The 27,332-nt window shown below is 49.0% G+C and overlaps 2 protein-coding genes and 1 long non-coding RNA gene across 3 annotated transcripts; 1 reads left to right on the top strand and 2 right to left on the bottom strand.

Annotated features, from left to right (window-relative positions):
• Positions 1-6,174: 6,174 nt before the first annotated feature.
• LOC138843405 (uncharacterized) lies at positions 6,175-7,232 on the bottom strand. Its single transcript, XR_011378089.1, has 2 exons — positions 7,063-7,232; positions 6,175-6,567 (listed from the first exon to the last, which is right to left on the bottom strand). It is a non-coding gene; the product is annotated as an uncharacterized lncRNA (long non-coding RNA).
• Positions 7,233-7,308: 76 nt separating this feature from the next.
• LOC127488785 (disintegrin and metalloproteinase domain-containing protein 21-like) lies at positions 7,309-10,652 on the top strand. The gene has a single exon (XM_051839252.2). The coding sequence runs from the start codon at positions 7,450-7,452 to the stop codon at positions 9,643-9,645; it is 2,196 nt and encodes a 731-aa protein (XP_051695212.2). The 5' UTR covers positions 7,309-7,449; the 3' UTR covers positions 9,646-10,652.
• A 13,864-nt stretch (positions 10,653-24,516) lies between these two features.
• Positions 24,517-27,070, bottom strand: LOC103346076 (disintegrin and metalloproteinase domain-containing protein 21). Its single transcript, XM_008251574.3, has one exon. The coding sequence runs from the start codon at positions 26,927-26,929 to the stop codon at positions 24,734-24,736; it is 2,196 nt and encodes a 731-aa protein (XP_008249796.2). The 5' UTR covers positions 26,930-27,070; the 3' UTR covers positions 24,517-24,733.
• Between the last annotated feature and the right edge of the window lie 262 nt (positions 27,071-27,332).

The following is a 27,332-nucleotide window of genomic DNA, read 5'->3' as shown; positions in this document are numbered from 1 at the left end:
CCTGTGTCCCACAGTGCCAGGCTGGGAATCCCACTCTTTACAAGGGTAATGGGCGCTGATATCAGGAATTGGTGCTGGCCTTGTTCAAGCTATTTCTGCATCGGCTGGCAGATCAGGATTGCTATTGTGATGCATTTCTAATGTTTTTCTGTCTATAGTTTTCTGTTACATGACGTCATGTGGTTGGAGTAGTCACAGCGGGGAGTGGGCTTGAAGATCAGTGGAACCAGTTACACAAGGAGCAGAAGTTTGAGTTGAAAACCTCAAGGAACACAGGTAGATTTTAAAAGATAGTGAGTGGCATGGACAAAATAGAATGAAAACATGGATGATGTACAACACAATACAGGTGAGTGTTAAGATATGATTTAGGGGGTGCCAGTGCTGTGGCATATCGGGTAAAGCAGACGCCTGCAATGCCTGCATACCATATGGGCACCAGTTTGAATCCCAGCTGCTCCACTTCTGATCCAGCTCTCTGCTATGGCCTGGAAAGCAGTAGAAGATGGCCCAAGTCCTTGGGCCCTGAATCCACATGGGAGACCTGGAAGAAGCTCCTGGTCCCTGGCTTTGGAGCAGCACAGTTCGAGACCTTGCAACCAATTGGGAGTGAACCAGTAGATGGAAGACCTCTCTCTCTCTCTCTCTCTCTCTCTCTCTCTCCTCTCTCTTTTCCTCTCCCTCTGTCTCTCTCTCTTTCTCTCTGTGTAACTCTGACTTTCAAGTAAATAAAGGAATCTTTAGGGATTTTCCTCTCTTGGAAGGTCCCCTCCATGCCACTCTGGCTGGAGGTCTCTGACACTAACAAATCTTTGTAAATCTCTCTGCTTGTCCACTTGGAAATTCTTCTTCCATGTGAGACAAAGAACCGAGGTAACAATAATTTCTCCGCTGCCATTTTGGTGCCGTGACTCAGATTGCAACTCCAACGTTATGCGGATGCAACATTGGATCATCGTGCCAGGCCAGACCAGTGAGCATACGAGAGCCTTGCTCTCCCTCATAGTAATTCGCATGTTCCCTAAAACACCAGGTCCCTGTCAGCCAGTTAAGAGTCATCAGCGCAGCTGCTTTTGTCTTAAGACTCACAGGCGAGGCTTGCTGACTAAGGCCAGATCAATGCCTGGAGCTGGGACTCTATCCTAACACTTCCCCTCCCTCTTGTGTGGATTGGTCCTTCATGTGGGACTAGACAAGGCCTAGAGACAACTGATGGATTCTGGCTGGGGCTGCACCCGAGAGTTTTCAGAAGGTCTCCTGGCTGGGCACCAGGCTCTGACTGCTGGGATGGTGTTGGGCTGAGAAATGCAGTTTCCAGCAGGGAGCCAGTCCCCTGCCTCTTTGGAGTCCTCACAGGCTGGAAAGCCAGAGGCTCCACTCCTCACGCTTCTCATCTCAGCTCTGGGAATGCTGGTCTGGCCCTTCCTTTCACGGGGATCAGCCCGACACACGGGACTGGGAGAAAGGTTTGGAGTAACCTTGAAATTCAGGCCAGGGCCACTCTCTGGCGTTTTTCAACGCCAGATCCCAATGGCCCTTTAGGGTGTTGGCTGAAAACTGCATTCTGTTCTTCCTTCCCAGAGATTAATCTGTTGGTGAGACTGGGCACAGCCTGGAGTGAGGCCATGGGCTCCCAGCTCCATGCCTCTGCGAGTTTTTCCTTTACCCCAGATCTTGACAGGTCTCCATCTCTCTCTGCTTCTCTAAATGTTTTCTGTAACTCGTCAAGTCTCCACAATTTCTACAAACTTGATTTCCTGGTCTCGTTAGTGGGTATTTCCTAGATAATCCATTCTTTAGTTCTGGGTTAAAGTCTAACTATCTCGTTTGCAGACAGGCAGTCTCTGGATCTGGACTCTCATTAGACACGGCTCCCCACGTGACCTGAACTTGTGCAGGCAAGTCTCAGCGTGTTTCTGGTACCCCCCGCCTTCCTTCTCAAGCCTGCTCTTGTGGGTCTCCTCTGTCACATCTTTCCCACATACTAGCAAACTCAGAGTTTTACTAGGGAGAATTATATTCCCCCACTCTGCTGCTTTGTGACTTCACCTGTGTAGTCACAATGAAAGTAGCCAGGGCTGGCACTCTAGCTTACAAACACCTCTGCTAAGGCTCTCGCTGTGAAAGCTCATTGTCTAAATCAGGCCTATTAGACTAGACTCAAGGAGGGGCATAGAACAACTAGTTTTCCTTATGTATAAGAACAAAACGACAGTATATATTTGACCAAGCAGACGCCCAGTCTAGCACACTGCCAAGTAAGGGAACTGAGCACTCTCTGCGTGTGCTATTCTGACAACTATATACCCTAGGCTACAGGTGTGGAAGGCTGAGTGAGAGTGGGTGTCACGTGCTAACCCCACCCTCACCTTCCTCCCTCCCTGTGGGCTTCAGTGCACGTCTGGACGCCACAGGCAGCGAGACAGTTTTGAGAGACGTCTCAGACTCAGGAGACATGAGACCTGAAGTACCCTCTGTATTTATGCTCTCACTCCAGCCAGGAGGCAAACCATCGACTTTCTCTCTGTGATCCCTGAGCTTAAGAAAAGTGCCTCGTCATCTTCTGCACCACCACCTGGCCTGCTTACAAGCAGAGGGTGGAGAAGTTAGCTTAAGTGAGCTGTGAAAAGTGCCAGCCCCTCCACTCTGAGTCCCTTCTCAGAACTCTGTCTCCTAACAGGTCTCTTGCCTCTATCACCCTGCATGTGCTCCCATATGCATTAAATTCTTCTCCAGGGGGTCACAGAGTCCGTGGGTCTATTCAGGGAGCCCCAGGGTTCTTCTGTTACTGCCTGTGACTGTGGAGATTTTAATTCCAGTGGAGGATTTATTTTATCAGATGCCCATTGCCCCATTGTTTTCATTTTGCCTGGGGGTTTCTAGGCAAGAATCTGGGCCCACTCACTTCAGATGCTACTGAATGCATGTGGATTAATCCACATGATGACTTCCTGAGACACCTTTGGACCTGATTCCTCATCCCTGAGACTGGTTTGAGTGACAGCCTCGCAATTAGACGTGTCCAGTAGTGGCTTTTGCTTTTGGAGTATAAGGTTATTACCTCTTTGCAGGGCCTCCAGTTCTTCCCTCCAGACTGCCCCTTTGAGGTGGCTGGAGCCTCCTTGTACTAATTACCCTCTATTCCATCACCTGTCAGATTCTCCTTAGGAATCTCTGGAGGGGGCGGCACTGTGGTGTAGCAGGTAAGCATCTGCCTGCAGTGCTGGCATCCCATATGGGCACTGGTTCAAGTCCCGGTTGCTCCACTTCTGGTCCAGCTCCCTGCTGATGGCCTGGGAAAGCATAAAAGATGGCCCAAGTCCTTGGCCCCTGCACCTCCATGGAAGACCCGGAAGAAGCTCTTGGCTCCTGGCTTTGGATCATCCCTGTCTTGCCATTGTGGCCGTCTGGGGAGTGAATCAGAGGATGGAATACCTCTTTTTCTGTCTCTCCCCATCTGTAATTCAGCCTCTCAAGTAAATAAATAAATCTTAAAAAAAAAAAAAAAGGAATCTCTGGAGGGGTGTCCATCTGCTCTGTTGAAGGGCTGCAGGTCAGAGCCACAGGCCTTGCTGGCCCTAAGCTGAAAAGCCCTTCACTCGGCCCAGCTTCTAAAGTAACCACTGCTGTTGAGGGGATGGCCAAGTAGGGTCAGCAACATCGCAAGCAGGACTGGAAATTAACTAAAAATGTTTTCCTTTTAGAGATGTCACCTACCTTCTAGCTCTCTTACCATGGCAGCTAGCTAATGGAAGTCAATAGGCTGCATCCCTCAGATGTACCCATGTGAAGAGAGCTGGGTCTAGGCCTCATAACTGGCAAGGCCTAAAAGACCACCTGATTATTATCGGGCCCCTTCTGTCAGTTTCTATTTGCCTCTCAACGGGAAAACTTGCTCGTGGTTTAGACAGCGCCTTTCTTTGGGCCTTTAATAATGACACTGTCCTCAGTTTTAGATCCTGTGAGTTTAAATTGCTTGTTAGATTCATTTTCTCCAGATCTGAAAAAGTAAAATTCTAGGTGGCCGTGCACATGAAACCTTGGATGGAAGCAGTTCCTGCAAACTGGCACTGCGTCCGCATCTCTACTAGGAATCCACCTCCTGCGGGAACCCCACCTTGACTTCCCTTCCCAAAGACGCCCTTTTTCAGCACAGAACAATCAGAGTGATCATCGTCCAGTCCCCCTAACAGATGTCAGGGTCCATTCGTGTTCAGGGGAGGGGAGTTATGTGAGGAGTCATGGGTTCATACATAGTCTGGGTGGTCCCAAGGAATTTGGGGTGTAAAATATTTGCTTCTTCCTAAAACATTATCTTTAGCAAGAACAAACAGGCTGCCCCCCTTCCCTGGAATCTCCAAATTTACCATGAGAACAGCAAGGGAGTGGTGATCACAGTTCACTGGAAAAACAAGTTGCCTATCCCACCCTTCCCAGGGTTTTTGTTTCATCATGAGAAAGCCAGACAGGACGGAGAATTGTAAATCAGGTCTTTTGATGGGTTTTGTTCCTGCCAGGTAACTCAATGCCAATCTGATTGTCAAATTTTCTTTCCTTCAGAATTGTACTTAAGCACCCTACTACCACCAGCCCCTTTGGGTTTTTTTCCTCTCTTGGAGCCCTCCTCCATGCCACTGTGACTGGAGGTCTTTGACTCTAAGAAATCCTTTTTAAATCTAAAAACCAAGGGGCCAGCGCTGTGGTGCAGTGGGTTAACGCCCTAGCCTGAGGCGTCGGCATCCCATGTGGGCGCTGGTTCTAGTCCCAGCGGCACCTCTTTTAATGCAGGTCTCTGCTGTGGCCTGGGATGGCAGCGGGGGATGGCCCAAGTCCTTGGGGCCCTGCACCCGCATCAGAGACCCAGAAGAAGCTCCTGGCTCCTGGCTTCGGGTCAGCGCAGCTCCGGCCTTTGCGGCCAACTGGGGAGTGAACCATCAGTTGGAGGACCTCTCTCTCTCTCTCTCTCTTGCCTCTCCTTCTCTCTCTGTGTAACTCTGACTTTCAAATAAATAAATAAATAAATAAATCTTAAAAAAAAAAAACTAAAAGCCAAAAAAAAAAGCAAGCAGGCTTCCCAGCAGCAGCACTGAGTGAAACAAAGGCCCGTCCTCCAGAAGTGCTTCCGTCTTAGAATTCTAGACCCGGCCAAACCCGCAAACACGTGAGCATAGAACTTCAGACAGGCAAGATCAGCAACTCAGCCTTGCACTCATATGTTCTTAGGAAATTGTTCGAAGAGGTGCATCCAGGGAATGAGGGTGCAAATCAAGACGGGAGAAAGTAAGCAACTTAAGAAACAGCAAGTCTCGCAGGATAGACACAGAGAGGACCCGGCCACCGTCCAGGGCTCTGGGGCGGCCAGTTCTGAACGTAGAGCAGGGTTCTGAGAAAAGCAGCCCAGACTGGCAGCCTGGGAGGTAGGACGGGTGGTCACAGCAGGGCCGCGGGACAACCTCACCTGGCAGGAAGGACACACGAGGGGAGGAAAAGCCACTGGGAACTCCAGGGAGCAGAGTCTGCTCAGCCGTGCCCTGGGCGTCAGCATCTGCAGGCTAGCCAGGCTCAGTCAGCAGGAGGACAAGGGCTCAGGGGCCTTGAAGTGCCCTTGCCTCTGTACTGCAGAGCGGGCTGTTGGGGGCACAAGAAGCCAGGGTGGATTCGTCACTTATAGTGAAGGAGCCAGCGAAGGAAGCAGCCAGCAATGGTTCTGTTCCGGGGAGAGAAGGGGTACTCAGTCCAGAGCGCAGAGTAGACTGACCGGGAGACAGGGGCGGGGGCTCGCAGCAGGATGGAGGCCCATGGGAGGTGTGCCTGGGGCAGCCAGGACACACCAGCAGGGATCCCGGCTGGTGACACACGTGCGGCCTGGAGGGGCGCCAACGGGGGAGGCTGTGCGTGTGCCTGGGTGGGAGCAGCACTTTCTGTGCACCCAAGGTTCTGTGAACCTGAACTGCTCCAGAGGAGTAGGTCTTTGACAGAGTGACTTGCAATTGCTCTCCTGGGGGCCCACCACCTAGCGGTGCTGGAGGCAGAACAAGACACTGCACTTTTAATTCTTTCTGCACCATTTGTTTTAACTCTATGCAAATGCTGCTTCCATTTAAGGTGTCTGTGTGTATAATGGTCTTTCTTTTTTCACACACAACAGACCGGCAGTTAGTACCAGGCACACACTTAAAGCACAACCACCACCTCCGGGCTGGCTCAATGCCAGGTTTATTACCCAAAGTCAGGTACCTGTCTGTGGTGGTGAATGAGAATAAGGAGGACAAGTTTGAGGCTACAGGACAGAAAAGGTTAATCTTCTGATAGATGAGGACAACAGCAGAGTCTGGGCTCTCAAAACTCCTGCCCTGCCTCAGTGAGGACAGGCTGGCCTTTGAAGGAGTACAAAGTGGGGAGGGGCTACTGAGTCAGCGCTGAGGCTGGCTGTGGGTCTGATAATGGGGCATCTGGCGTGTCAGCACAGGTCCTTGATAAACTTGCTTGAGTGTTTGACTTCATCCTGAGAACGCAGCAGGACATTTTGCACGACTAAGCAGCTACAGCACATTGTCTGACTGAGATCTGAAAGAGGAAAAGTGTTGCGTTAGCGAGTCCAGGGCTTCCTTGATCAGGAGGAGGCCCGCTCAGCCTGGAGCCCATGCTCACTATGTCCCCCGTTACTCATACCCCTTCACGTCCTTTTACAACACACAGGAAACCTCTGGTCACGCTGACCACAGAGGACCAGATTACTTTAGAGCTACAGCAGACTTTCTAAAGGACAGCTCTGAATTCACAAGCCAGCGTTATTTATCTGTTTCAATGATCACTATAGGCAGTTACGGGCTCAGAAGTTATCACCTACAAAAGTGAAAAGAAAATCATATTTGTTGCGGTTGTAAGCTTAGTCTCTTCCCCTTTCGATAACGGGGTCTCTGCATGGATTCCAGAGTTTGTGTTTGCAGAGAAATGGAGACACTGGGGACAGGACACTGAAAGTGTCAGAGGAACCATGCGTTTGTGGAGGAGAAACACCAAGGTCTCCCATGAAGACCCAAAGCCAACCCTGATGCCCACCACTGATCAGCAAACGCCTGCTCCCTGTTCCTGGGGCCACTGCCCTCCTCTTGGAGGTTGCTGAATACTCCCATGCAGAGACCTCTGCTGGGCTCACATCTTCCAGACACTCTGCTGCTCACAAGGAGTTGCCAAAACCAAAGGGAGATACTGATGCTGTGTGGGGCCCTTTGACCCCAGCCCCTTTGAGCTCTGATGACACAATGCCCAGACCCAAACTTGCCACGCCCTGCTTCTGTTGTCTAAACCCTCAGGGAGCCTGGGGAGGACCTGTGTCGTCTGTCAGTGTCCCCCTGGCAGTGAAGAGGCCACAGCAGATGCCTGGGATCTGGCTCTCTGGACACTTTTCCAAGCCCACTCCTCAGACACGTATCCCCGAGCTGGGCCATGGTGCTGGCAGAGGGATCGGTCATGCTGCTCCTGCTTGGGCTCTGGGCGCACCTGGAACCGGGCCAGAGCTCCCCTGGTCGTCCCTCGTGGCGCTATGTTTCATCTGAGGTGGTGATTCCTAGGAAGGAGCTACACCAGGGCAAAGGTGTTCAGCTGCCAGGCTGGCTCTCCTATAGCCTGCGTTTTGGGGGCCAAAGACACGTCATCCGTATGCGGAGAAAGAAGCTTAATTGGCCCGGGCACCTGCTAATGATGACTCAGGATGACCAAGGAGCCTTGCAGATGGACTATCCCTACATTCCTATGGACTGCTACTACCTCGGCCACCTGCAGGACATTCCTCTGTCTACCGTCACCATTGACACCTGCTATGGGGGCCTGGAAGGCATCATGAAGCTGGATGACCTTGCCTACGAAATCAAACCCCTTAGGGACTCCCACAGATTTGAACACATCGTTTCTCAGATAGTGGCCGACTACAACGCCACGGGGCCCATGTATTCGCTGGAACACAAGGAGGATATGGACCCCTTCTTCTCTGAGGTGAACAGCACTGTGGCTCCCAGGTTCTCTTTTATGTTGTACAGTGCCCATATGTTCCATGTGAAGCATCATGTTCAAGTTACTAATGGACTGTTTCAGGTATTCACCAATGTGTCAAAAACCGTCCAATTTGTAATGCATTTGTACCATGTTGTTGATAATATTTTCAGAACTATGTATGCTGAGATTTATGTTTCTTACCTAATCATATATGATCAAGCAGATCCGGTATCCCCTATTGATGACTATAGGGTTCCAGGAAGTCCACTGCATACTCTGTATTACAATGTGCTATATCTAGCTCTTTATCCACACTCAGCCATAGTACTTACACCAAGTAGGCCACATGAAAGTGAGTATGAACTTCGTGGGTATTGGGTGTGTGGCCGTAGTGCATATAACTATCTTGGATACGCTGGCAGACATTATTTTTCATTAGGTGTTGTAATTGCACACCAACAGGCAAAACTCTTGGGTGTGTGGATTGACGACCCATGGTGCATTTGCAATAGAAGAGCCACCTGTGTAATGTACAGATACCCTCAACTGACTGATTCCTTTAGCAACTGTTCTTTTACTCATGTTCAACATATAATAGGGAATATTCATTCAAGATGCTATTTCTCAACAATCTATGATTACCATAATAAAACTCTACTTCAGGAACGTTGTGGAAACCGTAAGATAGAGGGAAGGGAGAAATGTGATTGTGGCTCCTTCAAGCAGTGTCATGCCAACAAATGTTGTAAAGCCAACTGTGAACTCACACCTGGAAGTGTTTGTGATAGAGAACAGTGCTGCACAAACTGCACCTACTCCCCTCTTGGGACTCTCTGCAGACCCGTCCAGAACATATGCGACCTTCCAGAGTACTGTCGCGGGTCCACCTTCACATGCCCTGATGATTTTTATTTGCAAGATGGAACCCCATGCACTGAAGAGGGCTACTGCTATCAGGGGAACTGCACTGACCGCAGTATCCACTGCAAAGAGATCTTTGGTGAAGATGCTCAGAATGGTCACGACAGCTGCTATCGGATAAATGAAATAGGGTTCCGATTTGGCCATTGTTCTAGAGGTATTGTGGTACGTGTACACAGTGGATGTAGTAGAGCAAACAACAAGTGTGGAAAGCTGCAGTGCATCAACGTCACTCGGATTCCCCAGCTGCAGGAGCACGTTTCATTCCATCAGTCTTTATACGATGGTGTCTTCTGTTTTGGGCTTGATGAACACCGTGGGAATGAAGCGATTGATGTTGGACACGTGAGAAACGGTACTCCCTGTGCTGATGGGCTTTTCTGTTTTAACAGAGAGTGCAATACGACTTTGGATAAGTTGAACTATGACTGTTCCCCTGAGAAGTGCAATTTCAGAGGAGTTTGCAACAATAAAAAGAACTGCCACTGCCATGTGGGCTGGGATCCCCCGGCGTGCCGAAATACAGGTTCTGGTGGGAGTGTGGACAGTGGACCCCCTCTTAAAAGAGTGCGTACAATAAGGCAAAGCATGGCACCAGTGATCTATTGGAGAGTTGTCTTTGCTCGCCTTTATTGCTTGATTTTTGCTCTGCTCTTCGGGATGGCCTCACGAGTACGGACAGTTATGACTACCACTGTCAAGGAAGAAACAATTCCTGAGGAACAGTAAATATCAGTCAGCCTCCCGACCCCTGTAAAATACAGAGCCTGTAGCAGGAACATCTGTGAAAAAGAATCAGTGCAAGAGACAGCAGTGCAGAGATCATGCATCCTGCACACAGGGGTCGTTCCCCCTGTCGTGGGGGAGGCGGGAGGCCTAGGTTTCTGTCGGCAGTTCTCCCTGATGGGTCACTGGTGCTCAGCTGAATACATCTTTGAGACCTCACGTTGTTGTCGTCACATCCTTCCATCAGCGTTAGGCGTCCATAGGAGCCCATGTCTCGGCCTGAAGTTGGACACCTGGGTCAGCAGCAGGGTGAGGCCTGAGCCACTCGTCCCAGGATTAATGAAGTCGTCCCCAGCTCCTTGAAGGAGACGTTCAGGACATTTCTCCAAAATAATGTTCCTGGGCTTGCGTTTCTCCTCCACTTCTGAGTAAACTCTCCTTTCCTGAATCCAGAATGAGTTTAGGCCTCCCAACCAAAGTCTCCCATTCCGCACTAGAGTGGCTGTGAGCATTGGGACAGAGGGATGGGGGCTCAAACCCATCACCAGGCAAACGCTGTGCCAACCTGGGGCACAGATCCCTCCGTGAGAGGCGGCATGTGAGGAGGCCTGACTGCAACAACTGTCCTGGCCTGGGAGGGAGCAGACGGCCAGGGTGAAAAGCCAGCCTGGAACCTGGGCCGCTGAGGGCACACGGCTCATGGTGTGATTGGGGTGGGAGCCATCCTAGCTGTGCATGCATTGTCCAGCACGGTTTCTTCCTGTTACCCTTCATCTCCTCCTGGGACAGGTCCACTCCCAGTGCCGCTGTATCCCAAATCCTCGTGCCATGTTTGTGCTTCATGCTGCCTCGAACCTAAGCGTCAGACTCCAAGCTCACTCTCATCTTCTGCTTGCTTACGCTCTGGTGGATCCAGCTGCTATACTGTCCCTGTCTCTTTTCCCACTGGATCCCTGTTTAGAGATATTGATATTCCACTGTACACCCACATCCCCCATCACAAATGTTTCCATGTCTTGCTCAGGGCTTTGTCACAACTGCCCTGTAGATCCCAGAAGCCAGGGAGGCCCTTCCTGTGAGACCCGTGCTGTCGTCCCACCAAGAAGCAGCATCCTGAGCACAGGAACCTGAGCCAGGTCTTGGGAAGAGGCTCCCTCAGGTTTCAAGGGCATTGAAAGCAACTCCAAAGTCCCCTAGAATGCAGCTATGCGTTCAGTAGGGTGGAGCACCCCACTGGGAAGGTCCCAGGGCAGCATGAATGAGAACTGGAAGGGAGTTCGGGCCCAGCATGTGAACTGGGAGAGGGAGTTTAGAGAAGATTTAGATGGGGTCCTGGGTGAGGCAGCACCTGTCCTGGAGAAGAATGGGGGACTCTTATTGCTGCTGAGTCAGCAGCCCCACCCCCACCCCCGAGAGCCCTGAGAGGGGCACCTGCTTCCCTGAGTCCCACAGGCCTTCACTTTGTGCCAATGGGGGCAGGAGGGCAGGAGGGGGCCTGGGCAATGGGTGTTCCCCCAGGAGATGGGAGAAGACAGCAGCGAGAGGCCATGGATGCACAGTAGCAGGTGCGAGTCCCACCGCAGAGGAGAAGCCACCCCAGACACCACACCAAGTTCCTTTCCTTCTAGGGGTGGGCCGGGTGCTTCTTGTCTGCTTCTGAAATGCTCTGATGGCTGAGGGGAGCTGAGCCTTCCTAGCTGGGGTGTGGAGGAAGGGACAGCTGGCCACAGGCCCTGAGCAGGAGCAAGGTCCTTCTGTCCCCAGGCCCGGGCTGCCCCAAAGCCTGTGTCCCACAGCCCAGCTCAGCCCAAGTCACAGGCCTTCTTCCTTTCTGAGACCTGCAGGACCCTGGTACCAGGGCTTAGCAGGTGTCACCTGGAGCCCGCTTGGGAGATACGGGACACTGTAGGGGCCTTGGAGGAGCTCCCAGAGCCCGGGGCACACACGACTGCTGCTGTCGGGGATCCCACTTGTCTTTCACACTCAACAGAGGGCGCAGGCCCTGGGCCAGAGGAGGCTGCCGCTGAAGGCACAAAGGGCCATGGGCATGTGGGTGGACACAGGGGGTGGAGCTGTGGAGGGCTGAGGTGACTGCCAGCAGGCAGGATCCTGAGGACATGTGTGGTGTGTGTGTGTGTTTGTGTGTTTGTGTATGTGTGTATATGTATCTTTGTGTATGTTTGTGTTTGTGTGTCTGTTGTTTGTGTGTGCCTGTGTGTTTGTGTATGTGTGTATTTTTGTATATGTGTTTTTGTGTGTATCTGTGTTTGTGTGTTTGTGTATGAGTGTGTATGTATGTGTGTGCTTGCATGTATGTGTGTATGTCTTTGTGTGTGTATATGTATTTTTGTGTATGTGTTTGTGTGTCTGTGTGTGTGTCTGTGTGTTTGTGTGTCTGTGTGTTTGTGTCCATGTTTGTGAGTGTGTGTGGGCTCACAGCTTCACATCTACTAGGAATGAAAGAATGAAAATGAGTCTTCAAACATTGTTAGATTTGTTCGTTTGTTTTCTTTCAAAGAGAGAGATCTCCCACCCTCTGGTTCACTGCCTAAAACAGCTAGGGCTGATCCAGGCTGAAGCCAGGAGCTGGGGACCCAATCTGGGTCTTCTTGTGAGTGTGGCAGGGGCCCAGGTGCTTGAGGCATTACCTGCTGATTCCCAGCTCAGGCAGGCAGCTGGAATTGGGAGTGAAGCTCGGGATCCAACCCAGGCACTCTGATATGGGTGGTGGTGTCCCAGGTGGCATTTAACTGCTATGCCATGTGTCCACCCCCAAACCTTGTTCAATAACAAGTATCATGGGTTCGGAAACACCAGGGTCCTCAAACACTGCTGGTAGGAATGTGAGGTGGTCCAGATACTTTGGAAAACAATTTGTCACTTCCCCAAGGATTGAATTTACCAGAACTTACTTACCAAGAGCACCCGACTCAGCTCTTCCTTTGTAGTGGCATGCTTACACATACATGTGGGCACTGACACACATGCACACATTTGCCTCTATCATGCGTGCGTGCACAAACAACCAGGCTGGCAGGCACATACCTGTGCATCTCTGCCCACACACATGCATGCAGATGTGCAGCTGTGTACTGTGTACACATACATGCACTTACACATACATGCACAAACATGCTGACATACAGACATAGCAGGCACACATATAGATTCCCTCCATATGACATCCAAACTGAAGCATGATCTGGTTTCCTCCCCATGCAGAGAAGGGTGAGGGATCAGAAATGCTGTAGAAAGAACGGGCTGGGCCAAGCTTCCCATGTGCTTGAACCAGCATCTGCTGCTTTCTCAGGTATAGATCAGGAAACAGGATCTGAAGGGAAGGAAGCAGGACAGGGGATGCACGCATCTGGACAACACCTTAACTCACAGTGCAAAGCACCTGCCCTGGTACATTCCTTTGGCACAAGGACTGGGTAAATGATGTTAGCATACATATCAATTCCTTTGGGCACATGCACAATGGCTAAATGAATCATAATAATCTGTGTAGTGTGTCAGGAGTCCTTGTCTGGTGGGAGGCATCTCCATAGTCTAGAGCTCCATTCCTCACCACTTTACCCTTCTGCTCTCCACAACAGCTCCAGGACAGACTGGGGCATCCTGAGTGAGTTCGCAGAACCCCCTTCCTATAAAAGTAGATGGGCAGATCAACTAACCAGAAAATCGACAAAGAAACGGCAGAGCTAATCGACACTATGGACCTAACTGATATCTATACAACATTTCAGCCCAAGGTGTTGTAGAATACACATTCTTTTCATCAGTGCATGGAAGTTTCTCTCTCTCTCTCTCTCTCTCTCTCTCTCTCTCTCTCTCTCCCTCCATCCCCCCATTGCTTTTGGTTTTTATTTCTACATTTTTTAAAATTTTATTTAAGGTATACAACTTTCATGTATTTCCTATATACAGATTCAGGAATATAGTGATACTCCCTATCCTACCTTCCCTCCCGCCCACACTCCCACGCTGTTTCTTCCTCCCTCTCCTATTCCTGTTCTTAATTTTTTTACGGCTTATTTACTTATTTATTTGAAGCAGCATTACAGAGGGGCAGAGGCAGAGAGAGAGATCTTCCATCTTATGGTTCACTCCACAAATGACTACAATGGCCAGAGCTCTGAAGCCAGGAGCCAGGAGCTTCTTCCAAGCCTCCCATGTGCATGCAGGGGCCCAAAAACTTGGATCATCTTCTATCACTTTCTCAGGCCACAGCAGAGAGTTGGATCAGAAGAGGAGCATCCAGGACTCGAACTGGCACTGCAGGCGGTGACTTTATCCATGTGCCACAACACTGCCCCCCCCATTCTTGATTTTTATAAAGAGCTGTTTTCAGTTAACTTTATACTCATAAGATTAATCCTAAACTAAGCAAAGAGTTCAACAAATAGTATGAAGAAAAGAACACTGTCCCCCAGCAGTCAAGACAAAGCTTGTACACAATAATCAAATCTTGAAATGGTAATTTCACACCTAGAGATTACCTTTTAGGTACTTTGTTACCACAGATCAGGGAAAAATTTGGTTTTGTCTTTTTGGGACTGGCTTATTTTACTAAGTATAGTGGTTTCCAGTTGCATCCATTTTGTTGGAAATGAGAAGATTTCTTTCTTTTTTTTTTTTTCACTTCTGTGTAGCATTCAATAGTGTATACATACCATAATTTCTTTGTCTGGTCTTCAGTTGGTGGTCATCTGTGTTGATTCTATATCTTAGCTATTGTGAATTGAGCTGCAATAGGCACAGGTGTACAGGTAGGTACATCTTTCATATGCAGATTGCATTTGGTTTGAGTAAATTCCCAGGAGTGGGAGGGCTGGGTCATATGGGAGGTCTATTTCAGATTTCTGAGGTATCTCCATGCTGTCTTCCACAGTGTCTGCACAAGTTTACCTTCCCACCAACAGTGCATTAGGGTACCTTTTTCCCCACATCCTGCAAACATTTATTGTTTGTTGGTTTCTGTATGAGAGCCATTCTAACCGGGGGGAGGTGAAACATCATTGTGGTTTTGATGTGCATTTTCCTGATAGCTAGTGATCTTGAGCGTTTCTCCATGTGTCTGCTGACCTTTTGCATTTCTTCCTTTGAAAAATGCCTGTTCAAGTTATTTGCCCATTTCTTAACTGGATTGTTTATATTGTCATTGTTGAGTTTCTTGAGCTCTTTATAGGTTCTGGATATTAACTCTTTATCAGTTGTATAGTTTGCAAATATTTTCTCCCCTTCTGTCAGTGGCCTCTTCACGTTGCTGGGTGTTTCTTTTGCAGTACAGAAGCTTCTCAGTTTAATGTAATCCCATTTGTCAATGTTGACTTTGATTGCCTGTCCTTCTGGTGTCTTTTTCAAGAAGTCTTTGCCTACACCAATGTCCTGTAGGGTTTCCCAAGTGTTCTCTAGTAATTTGATGGTATCAGGTCATACATTTAGGTCTTTAATCCATTTGAGTGGATTTCTATGTAAGGTGTACAGTAGAAGTCTTGCTTCGTACTTCTGCATGTGAAAGTCCACTTTTCCCAGCACCATTTGTGAGGAGACTGTCCTTGCTCCAGGGATTGATTTTAGCTCCTTTGTCAAAGATAAGTTGCTTGTAGCTGCATGGATTGATTTCTGGAGTTTCTATTCTGTTCCATTGGTCTAAACATCTGTTTGGAGCCAGTACCAGGCTGTTTTGATTACAACTGCCCCGTATTATGTCTTGAAATCTGGTATTGTGATGCCGCAGGCTTTGCTTTTGTTGTATAAGATTGCTTTAGCTATTTGGGATCTCTTGTGTTTCCATATGATTTTTTAAAGGATTTATTTTATTTATTTGAAAGGCAAAGTGACATAGAAGTAGAGGCAGACACACACACACACACACACACAGAGAGAGAGAGAGAGAGAGAGAGAGAGGTGTCTTCTATCTGCTGCCACTCCCCAGATGGCTGCAATGGTCAGAGCTGCGCTGACCCAAAGCCAGGAGCCAGGAGCTTCTCCTGAATCTCTCACATGGGTACAGGGGCTGTCTTCCACTGCTTTACCAGGCCGTAGCAGAGAGCTGAATCAGAAGTGGAGCAGCCAGAAATTGAACTGGTGCTCATATGGGGTGTCGGCACTACAAGTGGCTGCTTTAATTGCTATGCCACAGCCACAGCCCCCCCCCCTTATGATTTTTAGAATTGCTTTTTCTAGACCTGAAAAGAGGTCATTGATACATTGATTGGGATCACATTGAATCTGTATATTGCTTTCAGTATATGGGCATTTTGATGATATTAATTCTTCCAATCCACAAACATGGAAGATTTTTCCATTTTCTGTGTCTTTTTCTATTTCCTTCTTTAATGTTTTATCATTTCCATTGTACAGATCTTTGACATCCTTGGTTAAATTTAGTCCAAATATTTAATTTTGTGCAGCTATTGTGAATGAAATAGATATTAGAAGTTCTTTCTCAGCCGTGGCAGTGTCTGTGTATACAAAAGCTATTGACTTTTGTGTGTTGATTTCATATCCTGCCACTTTACCACTCTTTTATAAGTTCCAATAGTTTCTTAGCAGAGTCTTTTGAGTCCCCTACATATAGAATCATGTCATCTGAAAATAGGGATAATATGACTTCCTCCTTCCCAATCTGTATCCCTTTGATTTCCTTTTCTTGCCTAATGCCAGTTGCTAAAACTTTCAGGACTATATTGAATAGCAATTGTGAGAGTGGGCATCCTTGTCTGGTTCCAGATCTCAGTGGGAGTGCTTCCAACTACTCCCCATTCAATAGGATGCTGGCCATGGGCTTGTCATAAATTTCCTTAATTTTTTTGAGAAATGTTCCTTCTATATCCAATTTGCTTAAGGTTTTCATCATGAAGGGATGTTGTATTTTATCAAATGCTTTTTCTGCATCTATTGAAAGAATCTCATATGGTTTTTGTTCTTCAGTTTGTTAATATGATGTATCACATTGACTGATCTGATATGTTGAACCATCCCTGCATACCAGGGATAAATCCCACTTGGTCCAGGTGATTGATCTTTCTGATGTGCTGTTGGATCCGTTTAATTAGTATTTTGTTGAGGATTTTTGCATCTGTGTTCATCAGGGGTGTTGGTTTATAGTTCTCTTTCTCTGTTGTGTCTTTCTCTTGTTTAGGAATTACTCAAGAAATGATGCCGGCTTCATTGAAGGAGTTTTGTAAGATTCCCTCCCTTTCAATTCTTTTGAATAATTTGAGAAGAATTGGAGTTAGTTCTTCTTTAAATGTTTGGTATAATTCAGCAGTGAAGCTGTCCAGACCTGGCTTTTCTTTTTAGAGAGGGCTTTTATTACTAATTCAATCCCCATCTTATTATTGGTCTGTTTAGGTTTCCTATGTCTTCAGGGCTCAACTTTGGTGGATTCTATGTGTCCAGGAGACTATCTATTTCTTCTAGGTTTTCCAATTTGCTGGCATACAGCTCTTTGATAATGATGGCTATGCCTCCGTGTTTTTGTGTGTAACACATCTTTCAGCATCATTTTTAAGAGTGGATGAGTGGTGATACATTCTTTTGATTTCTGTTTGTTATGGAATATCTTTATTTCACTGTCATTCATATGAGAGTTTTGCGGGGTACATTATTCTAGGTTGATTTTTTTTCTCTTAAGACTTGGACTATGTTTCTCCATTCTCCCCTAGCCTGTAGGGTTTCTGTTGAGAAGTCAGCTATGAGTCTAGTTGGAGATCCTCTGAAAGTAATCTGGCTTTTCCCTCATGCATATTTTGGAATCTGTTATTTAAGTTTTACTGTGGAGAGTTTGATTACAATGGGTCATGGTGAAGCTCTTTTCTAGTCATGTCTATTGGGAGTTCTATGTGCTTCCTATGCTTGGACATCCCTTTCTTTCTCCAAATTGGGGGGGGGTTCCTGTAATTATTTCACTAAATAGGCTTTGTATTCCATTCTGTCTTTCCATGGCTTCAGGAATTCCTGCAATCTACATGTTGGATCATTTGATAATATCCTCTAAATCTTCTTCTCCTTCTCCTTCTCCTTCTCCTTCTCCTCCTCCTTCTCCTTCTTCTTCTTCTTCTCCTCCTCCTCCTTCTTCTTTTCTTTTTCTTCTCCCTTCCTCCTCCTCCTCCTCTTCTTCTTCTTCTCCTTCTCATTCTTCCTCACCTCTTCTTCTTCTTTTCCTTCTTCCTCTTGTCTGTGACATTTTCAAAGATTTGTCTTCTAGCTCATATAGTCTTTCTTCTGCTTTACCAAGTTTGTTATTAAGGCTTAAAATTTTTTTATTTGACAGGTAGAGTTACAGACAGTGAGAGAGAGAGAGAGACAGAGAGAAAGGTCTTCCTTCCATTGGTTCACTCCTCAAATGGCCGCCACAACCGGAGCTACACGGATCCGAAGCCAGGAGTCAGGTACTTCCTCTTGGTCTCCCACGCGGGTGCAGGGGCCCAAGCACCTGGGCCATCCTCCATTGCCCTCCCGGGCCACAGCAGAGAGTTGGACTGGAAGAGGAGCAACTGGGGCACCCATATGGGATGCTGGCACCACAGGTGGAGGATTAACCTAGTGTGCCACAGCACCAGCCCAGAATCTCAATTTTATAGTAAAATTTTTAATTCATACCATGTATGGATTTCTGTAATCATGAATTTGCTTATTGTTTCTGAGTAATCCTATTTTTACTCTTGAGTCACATTTCATGCATTTCATCAATCTCTTCATCTTCACATTGTAATATTGAAGTGCTGCTGTGTTTCTTTGGGGGAGTCATGTTGTCTTCCTTATTTTAGTTTCTTGAGTTTCTGCATTTATTTTTAGGGATTTGGGGAGATACTTGTTGGTTTTTTTCTCTGATTTTTTTTTTTTTATCTTTGAACTATGCCTCTGTAGCTTAGTGAAATGTCTGCCTTTAACACACAGTGCCTTGTACTGGGTGTGACCTGAGGGGTCTGGTCTTTGCTCCAGGGTGGGGCAGGTATCCAGGATGAGACCCAAGTTGCGTGTGGCAGATGATCTCTTGTTAGCAGAAGTGTGGTATGGTCACATCTGTTGGCTTCATCACAACCTCACCTCCTCACCTCCAAGATGATCAATGCCTGGGTGTTAGCCCTCAGTGGGTACAACACTCATCTGTGCTTCTGCATGAACTGCACAAAGGATCTGTGCAATCCTCAGTGTGAGCACGGAGTCCCTCTTCAATGGACCTACCCCAGCAAATTGGGAAGCCCTGAGCACGTGGAGCAGCCCACAGCAACTTCCCAGAGACCCAGATACACCCTGAGCCCTCTCCTGCAGTCAAAGAGTTCCCAGAGTCTCAGCACACAAGGCTCCCACAGTTACGGGATGCTGAGGATCTTCTGTCTTGCTATTCTGTCTCATCCACAGAGAGGCAGAGATGCTCCTAGAGCCAGCTGCCTGTGGTTGCTCCACCTAGGCGGTTCGAGCCCTGGAGCCGGTGATATGTTGAGAGGCTGGCGGTACTTCACAGTTGTAAGTAGGTGCCAAGCTGTGGTCAATCCTCCCAGCCAGACTCTAAGTAACTGGGGAACACGAACTTTTCCCTGTGGTAAAATCCCTGGATCATATGCGTACACAAGAGCCTCAGGCCACAGCCCTACTCATTTCACAATCCTGCCTTCTCCCAGCAGGTTGCTGGGTGTGTAGGAGAGTCTCTGCAGCTGGTGCTGAGGTCAGAATGTTCCTTATCTCTGCCCCTTGCTGGGTGCATCCCGCTGAGCTGCTGTGGCTGCTACTGCTGACAAGATGGCATCTTGTTCCTGCCTGTTGCTGGGCACAAGCACAAGATCTGCTGCAGCTGCTACCTACTTATGTCCAAAATTGTGCCCAGCCTCTCTGAGCTGGTGGCTATTCACCATTTTGGGGGGAATGGGAGAGAGAAGTGAGCCCCTTTCTTTCACTGAGTGAGCAGGCACCTTGTTCCCCCCAGGGCTCTGGCCAGACTCAAAGACAGTGTAGTCAGCTAGGTTCTCCGTCAAGCTGCGTCACCAGTGGCTTGGGCCACTGCAGTCTAATCTCATCTTGCTCTCCAAAGCTGGTGCTGTCTCTGCTCCCTGCTGCTAGGGTCATGTGATGTGACTGTGCTCGTTGCTGCCACACAGATCCATGACATCTCTCCTCCTGCAGAATCTTCACTGCAGTTTTCCCTGCAACTCTCCCCTGAGAATGCATTTTCCATTTTTTAACATTTATTTATTTATTTGAAAGTCAGAGTTACACTGAGAGAGGAGGAGAGGCAGAGAGAGAGAGAGAGAGAGAGAGAGAGAGAGAGAGAGAGATGTCTGCCATCCACTGGTTCATTCTCCAGATGGCTGCAACGGCCTGCGCTGTGCCGATCTGAAGCCAGGAGCCAGGGGCTTGTTCCGGGTCTCCCCACTTGGGTGCAGGGGCCCAAGGACTTGGACCATCTTGTACTGCTTTCCCAGGCCATGGCGGAGAGCTGGATAGGAAGTAGAGCAACCGGGACTTGAACTGGTGCCCATATGGGATGCTGGCACTGTAGGCAGCAGCTTTACCCACTATGACACAGCGCCAGCCCCTTTCCCATTTTTTTAAAAATAATTTCTTCTAGCCTAGAGCAGTCTGTCCTTTCCCTATTTCACCATCTTGGAATCCCCCAAATATGTACTGATTCTGAAGTATCTGAGTCATCACTTTATAACTAGCCTCATACTCATATAGCTACACTTTTCAGGAGTATATCTCTCACCACCAAAAAACATCACTAACAACCAAATAATAGGCCATTGTATCTGCAAGTCCTTGTATAGATGCTATCCCTGCCTTCTAGAGGACAATGGGCACAGCTCAGGTCCATCGTGCTGTCCACTCCCAGGAAAATATTCAGCAGACCTGTTTTTACAACTATCCTCACAACTGGAGAGGGGAACCACACCCCAGTGCACACCCAACTCTTTTGCTTGGTATTTGGTTACTGTTCCTGTGAGGGTCAGTGTCAGGGTCAGGTCAGGGTCGGGTCAGGGTCAGGGTCAGGGTGAGGTCACGGCCAGGTCAGCGTCAGGGTTAGGGTTCAGGTTAGGGTTTAGGGTTTAGGGTCAGGTCAGGGTCAGGTCAAGGTTAGGGCTAGGGTTTAGGGGCAAGGGTCAGGTCAGGTCAGGGTCAAGGGTCAGGGTCAGGGTCAAGGGTCAGGGTCAAGGGTAAGGGTCAGGGTTAAGGGTCAGGTCATGGTCAGGTCATGGTCAGGGTCAGGGTCAAGGGTCAGGGTCAGGGTCAAGGGTCAGGGTCATGGTTAAGGGTCAGGGTCAAGGGTCAGGGTCAGGGTCTGGGTTCGGGTTAGGGTTTGGGTGAGGGTCAGGGTTTATTGTTAGGGTTAGGGTTAGGGTTCGGGTTCGGGTTAGGGTTCGGGTTCAGGTTAGGGTTAGGGTTAGGGGTTAGGGTTCGGGTTAGGGTTCGGGTTCGGGTTAGGGTTCGGGTTTAGGGTTAGGGTTAGGGTCAGGGTCAGGGTTAGGGTTAGGGTTGGGTTAGGGTCAGGGTCAGGGTTAGGGTTAGGGTCAGGATAAGGGTCAGGGTCAGGGTCAGAGTCAGGGTTAGGGGTTAGGGTTAGGGTTAGGGATAATGTTAGATTATTATGATTCATTTAGCCATTGTGCATGTGCCCAAAGGAATTGATATGTATGCTAACATCATTTACCCAGTCCTTGTGCCAAAGGAATGTACCAGGGCAGGTGCTTTGCACTGTGAGTTAAGGTGTTGTCCAGATGCGTGCATCCCCTGTCCTGCTTCCTTCCCTTCAGATCCTGTTTCCTGATCTATACCTGAGAAAGCAGCAGATGCTGGTTCAAGCACATGGGAAGCTTGGCCCAGCCCGTTCTTTCTACAGCATTTCTGATCCCTCACCCTTCTCTGCATGGGGAGGAAACCAGATCATGCTTCAGTTTGGATGTCATATGGAGGGAATCTATATGTGTGCCTGCTATGTCTGTATGTCAGCATGTTTGTGCATGTATGTGTAAGTGCATGTATGTGTACACAGTACACAGCTGCACATCTGCATGCATGTGTGTGGGCAGAGATGCACAGGTATGTGCCTGCCAGCCTGGTTGTTTGTGCACGCACGCATGATAGAGGCAAATGTGTGCATGTGTGTCAGTGCCCACATGTATGTGTAAGCATGCCACTACAAAGGAAGAGCTGAGTCGGGTGCTCTTGGTAAGTAAGTTCTGGTAAATTCAATCCTTGGGGAAGTGACAAATTGTTTTCCAAAGTATCTGGACCACCTCACATTCCTACCAGCAGTGTTTGAGGACCCTGGTGTTTCCGAACCCATGATACTTGTTATTGAACAAGGTTTGGGGGTGGACACATGGCATAGCAGTTAAATGCCACCTGGGACACCACCACCCATATCAGAGTGCCTGGGTTGGATCCCGAGCTTCACTCCCAATTCCAGCTGCCTGCCTGAGCTGGGAATCAGCAGGTAATGCCTCAAGCACCTGGGCCCCTGCCACACTCACAAGAAGACCCAGATTGGGTCCCCAGCTCCTGGCTTCAGCCTGGATCAGCCCTAGCTGTTTTAGGCAGTGAACCAGAGGGTGGGAGATCTCTCTCTTTGAAAGAAAACAAACGAACAAATCTAACAATGTTTGAAGACTCATTTTCATTCTTTCATTCCTAGTAGATGTGAAGCTGTGAGCCCACACACACTCACAAACATGGACACAAACACACAGACACACAAACACACAGACACACACACAGACACACAAACACATACACAAAAATACATATACACACACAAAGACATACACACATACATGCAAGCACACACATACATACACACTCATACACAAACACACAAACACAGATACACACAAAAACACATATACAAAAATACACACATACACAAACACACAGGCACACACAAACAACAGACACACAAACACAAACATACACAAAGATACATATACACACATACACAAACACACAAACACACACACACACCACACATGTCCTCAGGATCCTGCCTGCTGGCAGTCACCTCAGCCCTCCACAGCTCCACCCCCTGTGTCCACCCACATGCCCATGGCCCTTTGTGCCTTCAGCGGCAGCCTCCTCTGGCCCAGGGCCTGCGCCCTCTGTTGAGTGTGAAAGACAAGTGGGATCCCCGACAGCAGCAGTCGTGTGTGCCCCGGGCTCTGGGAGCTCCTCCAAGGCCCCTACAGTGTCCCGTATCTCCCAAGCGGGCTCCAGGTGACACCTGCTAAGCCCTGGTACCAGGGTCCTGCAGGTCTCAGAAAGGAAGAAGGCCTGTGACTTGGGCTGAGCTGGGCTGTGGGACACAGGCTTTGGGGCAGCCCGGGCCTGGGGACAGAAGGACCTTGCTCCTGCTCAGGGCCTGTGGCCAGCTGTCCCTTCCTCCACACCCCAGCTAGGAAGGCTCAGCTCCCCTCAGCCATCAGAGCATTTCAGAAGCAGACAAAAAGCACCCGGCCCACCCCTAGAAGGAAAGGAACTTGGTGTGGTGTCTGGGGTGGCTTCTCCTCTGCGGTGGGACTCGCACCTGCTACTGTGCATCCATGGCCTCTCGCTGCTGTCTTCTCCCATCTCCTGGGGGAACACCCATTGCCCAGGCCCCCTCCTGCCCTCCTGCCCCCATTGGCACAAAGTGAAGGCCTGTGGGACTCAGGGAAGCAGGTGCCCCTCTCAGGGCTCTCGGGGGTGGGGGTGGGGCTGTTGACTCAGCAGCAATAAGAGTCCCCCATTCTTCTCCAGGACAGGTGCTGCCTCACCCAGGACCCCATCTAAATCTTCTCTAAACTCCCTCTCCCAGTTCACATGCTGGGCCCGAACTCCCTTCCAGTTCTCATTCATGCTGCCCTGGGACCTTCCCAGTGGGGTGCTCCACCCTACTGAACGCATAGCTGCATTCTAGGGGACTTTGGAGTTGCTTTCAATGCCCTTGAAACCTGAGGGAGCCTCTTCCCAAGACCTGGCTCAGGTTCCTGTGCTCAGGATGCTGCTTCTTGGTGGGACGACAGCACGGGTCTCACAGGAAGGGCCTCCCTGGCTTCTGGGATCTACAGGGCAGTTGTGACAAAGCCCTGAGCAAGACATGGAAACATTTGTGATGGGGGATGTGGGTGTACAGTGGAATATCAATATCTCTAAACAGGGATCCAGTGGGAAAAGAGACAGGGACAGTATAGCAGCTGGATCCACCAGAGCGTAAGCAAGCAGAAGATGAGAGTGAGCTTGGAGTCTGACGCTTAGGTTCGAGGCAGCATGAAGCACAAACATGGCACGAGGATTTGGGATACAGCGGCACTGGGAGTGGACCTGTCCCAGGAGGAGATGAAGGGTAACAGGAAGAAACCGTGCTGGACAATGCATGCACAGCTAGGATGGCTCCCACCCCAATCACACCATGAGCCGTGTGCCCTCAGCGGCCCAGGTTCCAGGCTGGCTTTTCACCCTGGCCGTCTGCTCCCTCCCAGGCCAGGACAGTTGTTGCAGTCAGGCCTCCTCACATGCCGCCTCTCACGGAGGGATCTGTGCCCCAGGTTGGCACAGCGTTTGCCTGGTGATGGGTTTGAGCCCCCATCCCTCTGTCCCAATGCTCACAGCCACTCTAGTGCGGAATGGGAGACTTTGGTTGGGAGGCCTAAACTCATTCTGGATTCAGGAAAGGAGAGTTTACTCAGAAGTGGAGGAGAAACGCAAGCCCAGGAACATTATTTTGGAGAAATGTCCTGAACGTCTCCTTCAAGGAGCTGGGGACGACTTCATTAATCCTGGGACGAGTGGCTCAGGTCTCACCCTGCTGCTGACCCAGGTGTCCAACTTCAGGCCGAGACATGGGCTCCTATGGACGCCTAACGCTGATGGAAGGATGTGACGACAACAACGTGAGGTCTCAAAGATGTATTCAGCTGAGCACCAGTGACCCATCAGGGAGAACTGCCGACAGAAACCTAGGCCTCCCGCCTCCCCCACGACAGGGGGAACGACCCCTGTGTGCAGGATGCATGATCTCTGCACTGCTGTCTCTTGCACTGATTCTTTTTCACAGATGTTCCTGCTACAGGCTCTGTATTTTACAGGGGTCGGGAGGCTGACTGATACTTTACTGTTCCTCAGGAATTGTTTCTTCCTTGACAGTGGTAGTCATAACTGTCCGTACTCGTGAGGCCATCCCGAAGAGCAGAGCAAAAATCAAGCAATAAAGGCGAGCAAAGACAACTCTCCAATAGATCACTGGTGCCATGCTTTGCCTTATTGTACGCACTCTTTTAAGAGGGGGTCCACTGTCCACACTCCCACCAGAACCTGTATTTCGGCACGCCGGGGGATCCCAGCCCACATGGCAGTGGCAGTTCTTTTTATTGTTGCAAACTCCTCTGAAATTGCACTTCTCAGGGGAACAGTCATAGTTCAACTTATCCAAAGTCGTATTGCACTCTCTGTTAAAACAGAAAAGCCCATCAGCACAGGGAGTACCGTTTCTCACGTGTCCAACATCAATCGCTTCATTCCCACGGTGTTCATCAAGCCCAAAACAGAAGACACCATCGTATAAAGACTGATGGAATGAAACGTGCTCCTGCAGCTGGGGAATCCGAGTGACGTTGATGCACTGCAGCTTTCCACACTTGTTGTTTGCTCTACTACATCCACTGTGTACACGTACCACAATACCTCTAGAACAATGGCCAAATCGGAACCCTATTTCATTTATCCGATAGCAGCTGTCGTGACCATTCTGAGCATCTTCACCAAAGATCTCTTTGCAGTGGATACTGCGGTCAGTGCAGTTCCCCTGATAGCAGTAGCCCTCTTCAGTGCATGGGGTTCCATCTTGCAAATAAAAATCATCAGGGCATGTGAAGGTGGACCCGCGACAGTACTCTGGAAGGTCGCATATGTTCTGGACGGGTCTGCAGAGAGTCCCAAGAGGGGAGTAGGTGCAGTTTGTGCAGCACTGTTCTCTATCACAAACACTTCCAGGTGTGAGTTCACAGTTGGCTTTACAACATTTGTTGGCATGACACTGCTTGAAGGAGCCACAATCACATTTCTCCCTTCCCTCTATCTTACGGTTTCCACAACGTTCCTGAAGTAGAGTTTTATTACGGTAATCATAGATTGGTGAGAAATAGCATCTTGAATGAATATTCCCAATTATATGTTGAACATGAGTAAAAGTACAGTTGCTAAAGGAATCAGTCAGTTGAGGGTATCTGTACATTACACAGGTGGCTCTTCTATTGCAAATGCACCATGGGTCGTCAATCCACACACCCAAGAGTTTTGCCTGTTGGTGTGCAATTACAACACCTAATGAAAAATAATGTCTGCCAGCATATCCAAGATAGTTAAATGCACTACGGCCACACATCCAATACGAATGAAGCTCATACTCACTTTCATGTGGCCTACTTGGCGTAAGTACTATGCATGAGTGTGGAGAAAGTGTTGTAAAAAATGTAGTGGAATACAGATTATGAAATGGACTTCCTGGAACCCTATAGTCATCAATAGGGGATATCGGATCTGCTTGATCATATATGATTAGGTAAGAAACATAAATCTCAGCATACATAGTTCTGAAAATATTATCAACAACATGGTACAAATGCATTATAAATTGGACGGTTTTTGACACATTGGTGAATACCTGAAACAGTCCATTAGTAACTTGAACCTGATGCTTCACATGGAACATATGGGCACTGTACAACATAAAAGAGAACCTGGGAGCCACAGTGCTGTTCACCTCAGAGAAGAAGGGGTCCATATCCTCCTTGTGTTCCAGCGAATACATGGGCCCCGTGGCGTTGTAGTCGGCCACTATCTGAGAAACGATGTGTTCAAATCTGTGGGAGTCCCTAAGGGGTTTGATTTCGTAGGCAAGGTCATCCAGCTTCATGATGCCTTCCAGGCCCCCATAGCAGGTGTCAATGGTGACGGTAGACAGAGGAATGTCCTGCAGGTGGCCGAGGTAGTAGCAGTCCATAGGAATGTAGGGATAGTCCATCTGCAAGGCTCCTTGGTCATCCTGAGTCATCATTAGCAGGTGCCCGGGCCAATTAAGCTTCTTTCTCCGCATACGGATGACGTGTCTTTGGCCCCCAAAACGCAGGCTATAGGAGAGCCAGCCTGGCAGCTGAACACCTTTGCCCTGGTGTAGCTCCTTCCTAGGAATCACCACCTCAGATGAAACATAGCGCCACGAGGGACGACCAGGGGAGCTCTGGCCCGGTTCCAGGTGCGCCCAGAGCCCAAGCAGGAGCAGCATGACCGATCCCTCTGCCAGCACCATGGCCCAGCTCGGGGATACGTGTCTGAGGAGTGGGCTTGGAAAAGTGTCCAGAGAGCCAGATCCCAGGCATCTGCTGTGGCCTCTTCACTGCCAGGGGGACACTGACAGACAACACAGGTCCTCCCCAGGCTCCCTGAGGGTTTAGACAACAGAAGCAGGGCGTGGCAAGTTTGGGTCTGGGCATTGTGTCATCAGAGCTCAAGGGGGCTGGGGTCAAAGGGCCCCACACAGCATCAGTATCTCCCTTTGGTTTTGGCAACTCCTTGTGAGCAGCAGAGTGTCTGGAAGATGCGAGCCCAGCATCTTCTCATCCAGAGAATTGTCTCATTAGGGAGAGAATTCACTTATTAACTGTATTGTGGCAGGAGTGCAATTGGGATTGTACTTAATGCAGGTAGTAGAA

This window comes from Oryctolagus cuniculus, chromosome 8 (assembly GCF_964237555.1).
Source record: "Oryctolagus cuniculus chromosome 8, mOryCun1.1, whole genome shotgun sequence".
NCBI lineage: Eukaryota > Metazoa > Chordata > Mammalia > Lagomorpha > Leporidae > Oryctolagus > Oryctolagus cuniculus.
The sequence above is the reverse complement of the archived record's forward strand: the minus strand, read 5'-3'. Positions and strand labels throughout refer to the sequence as shown.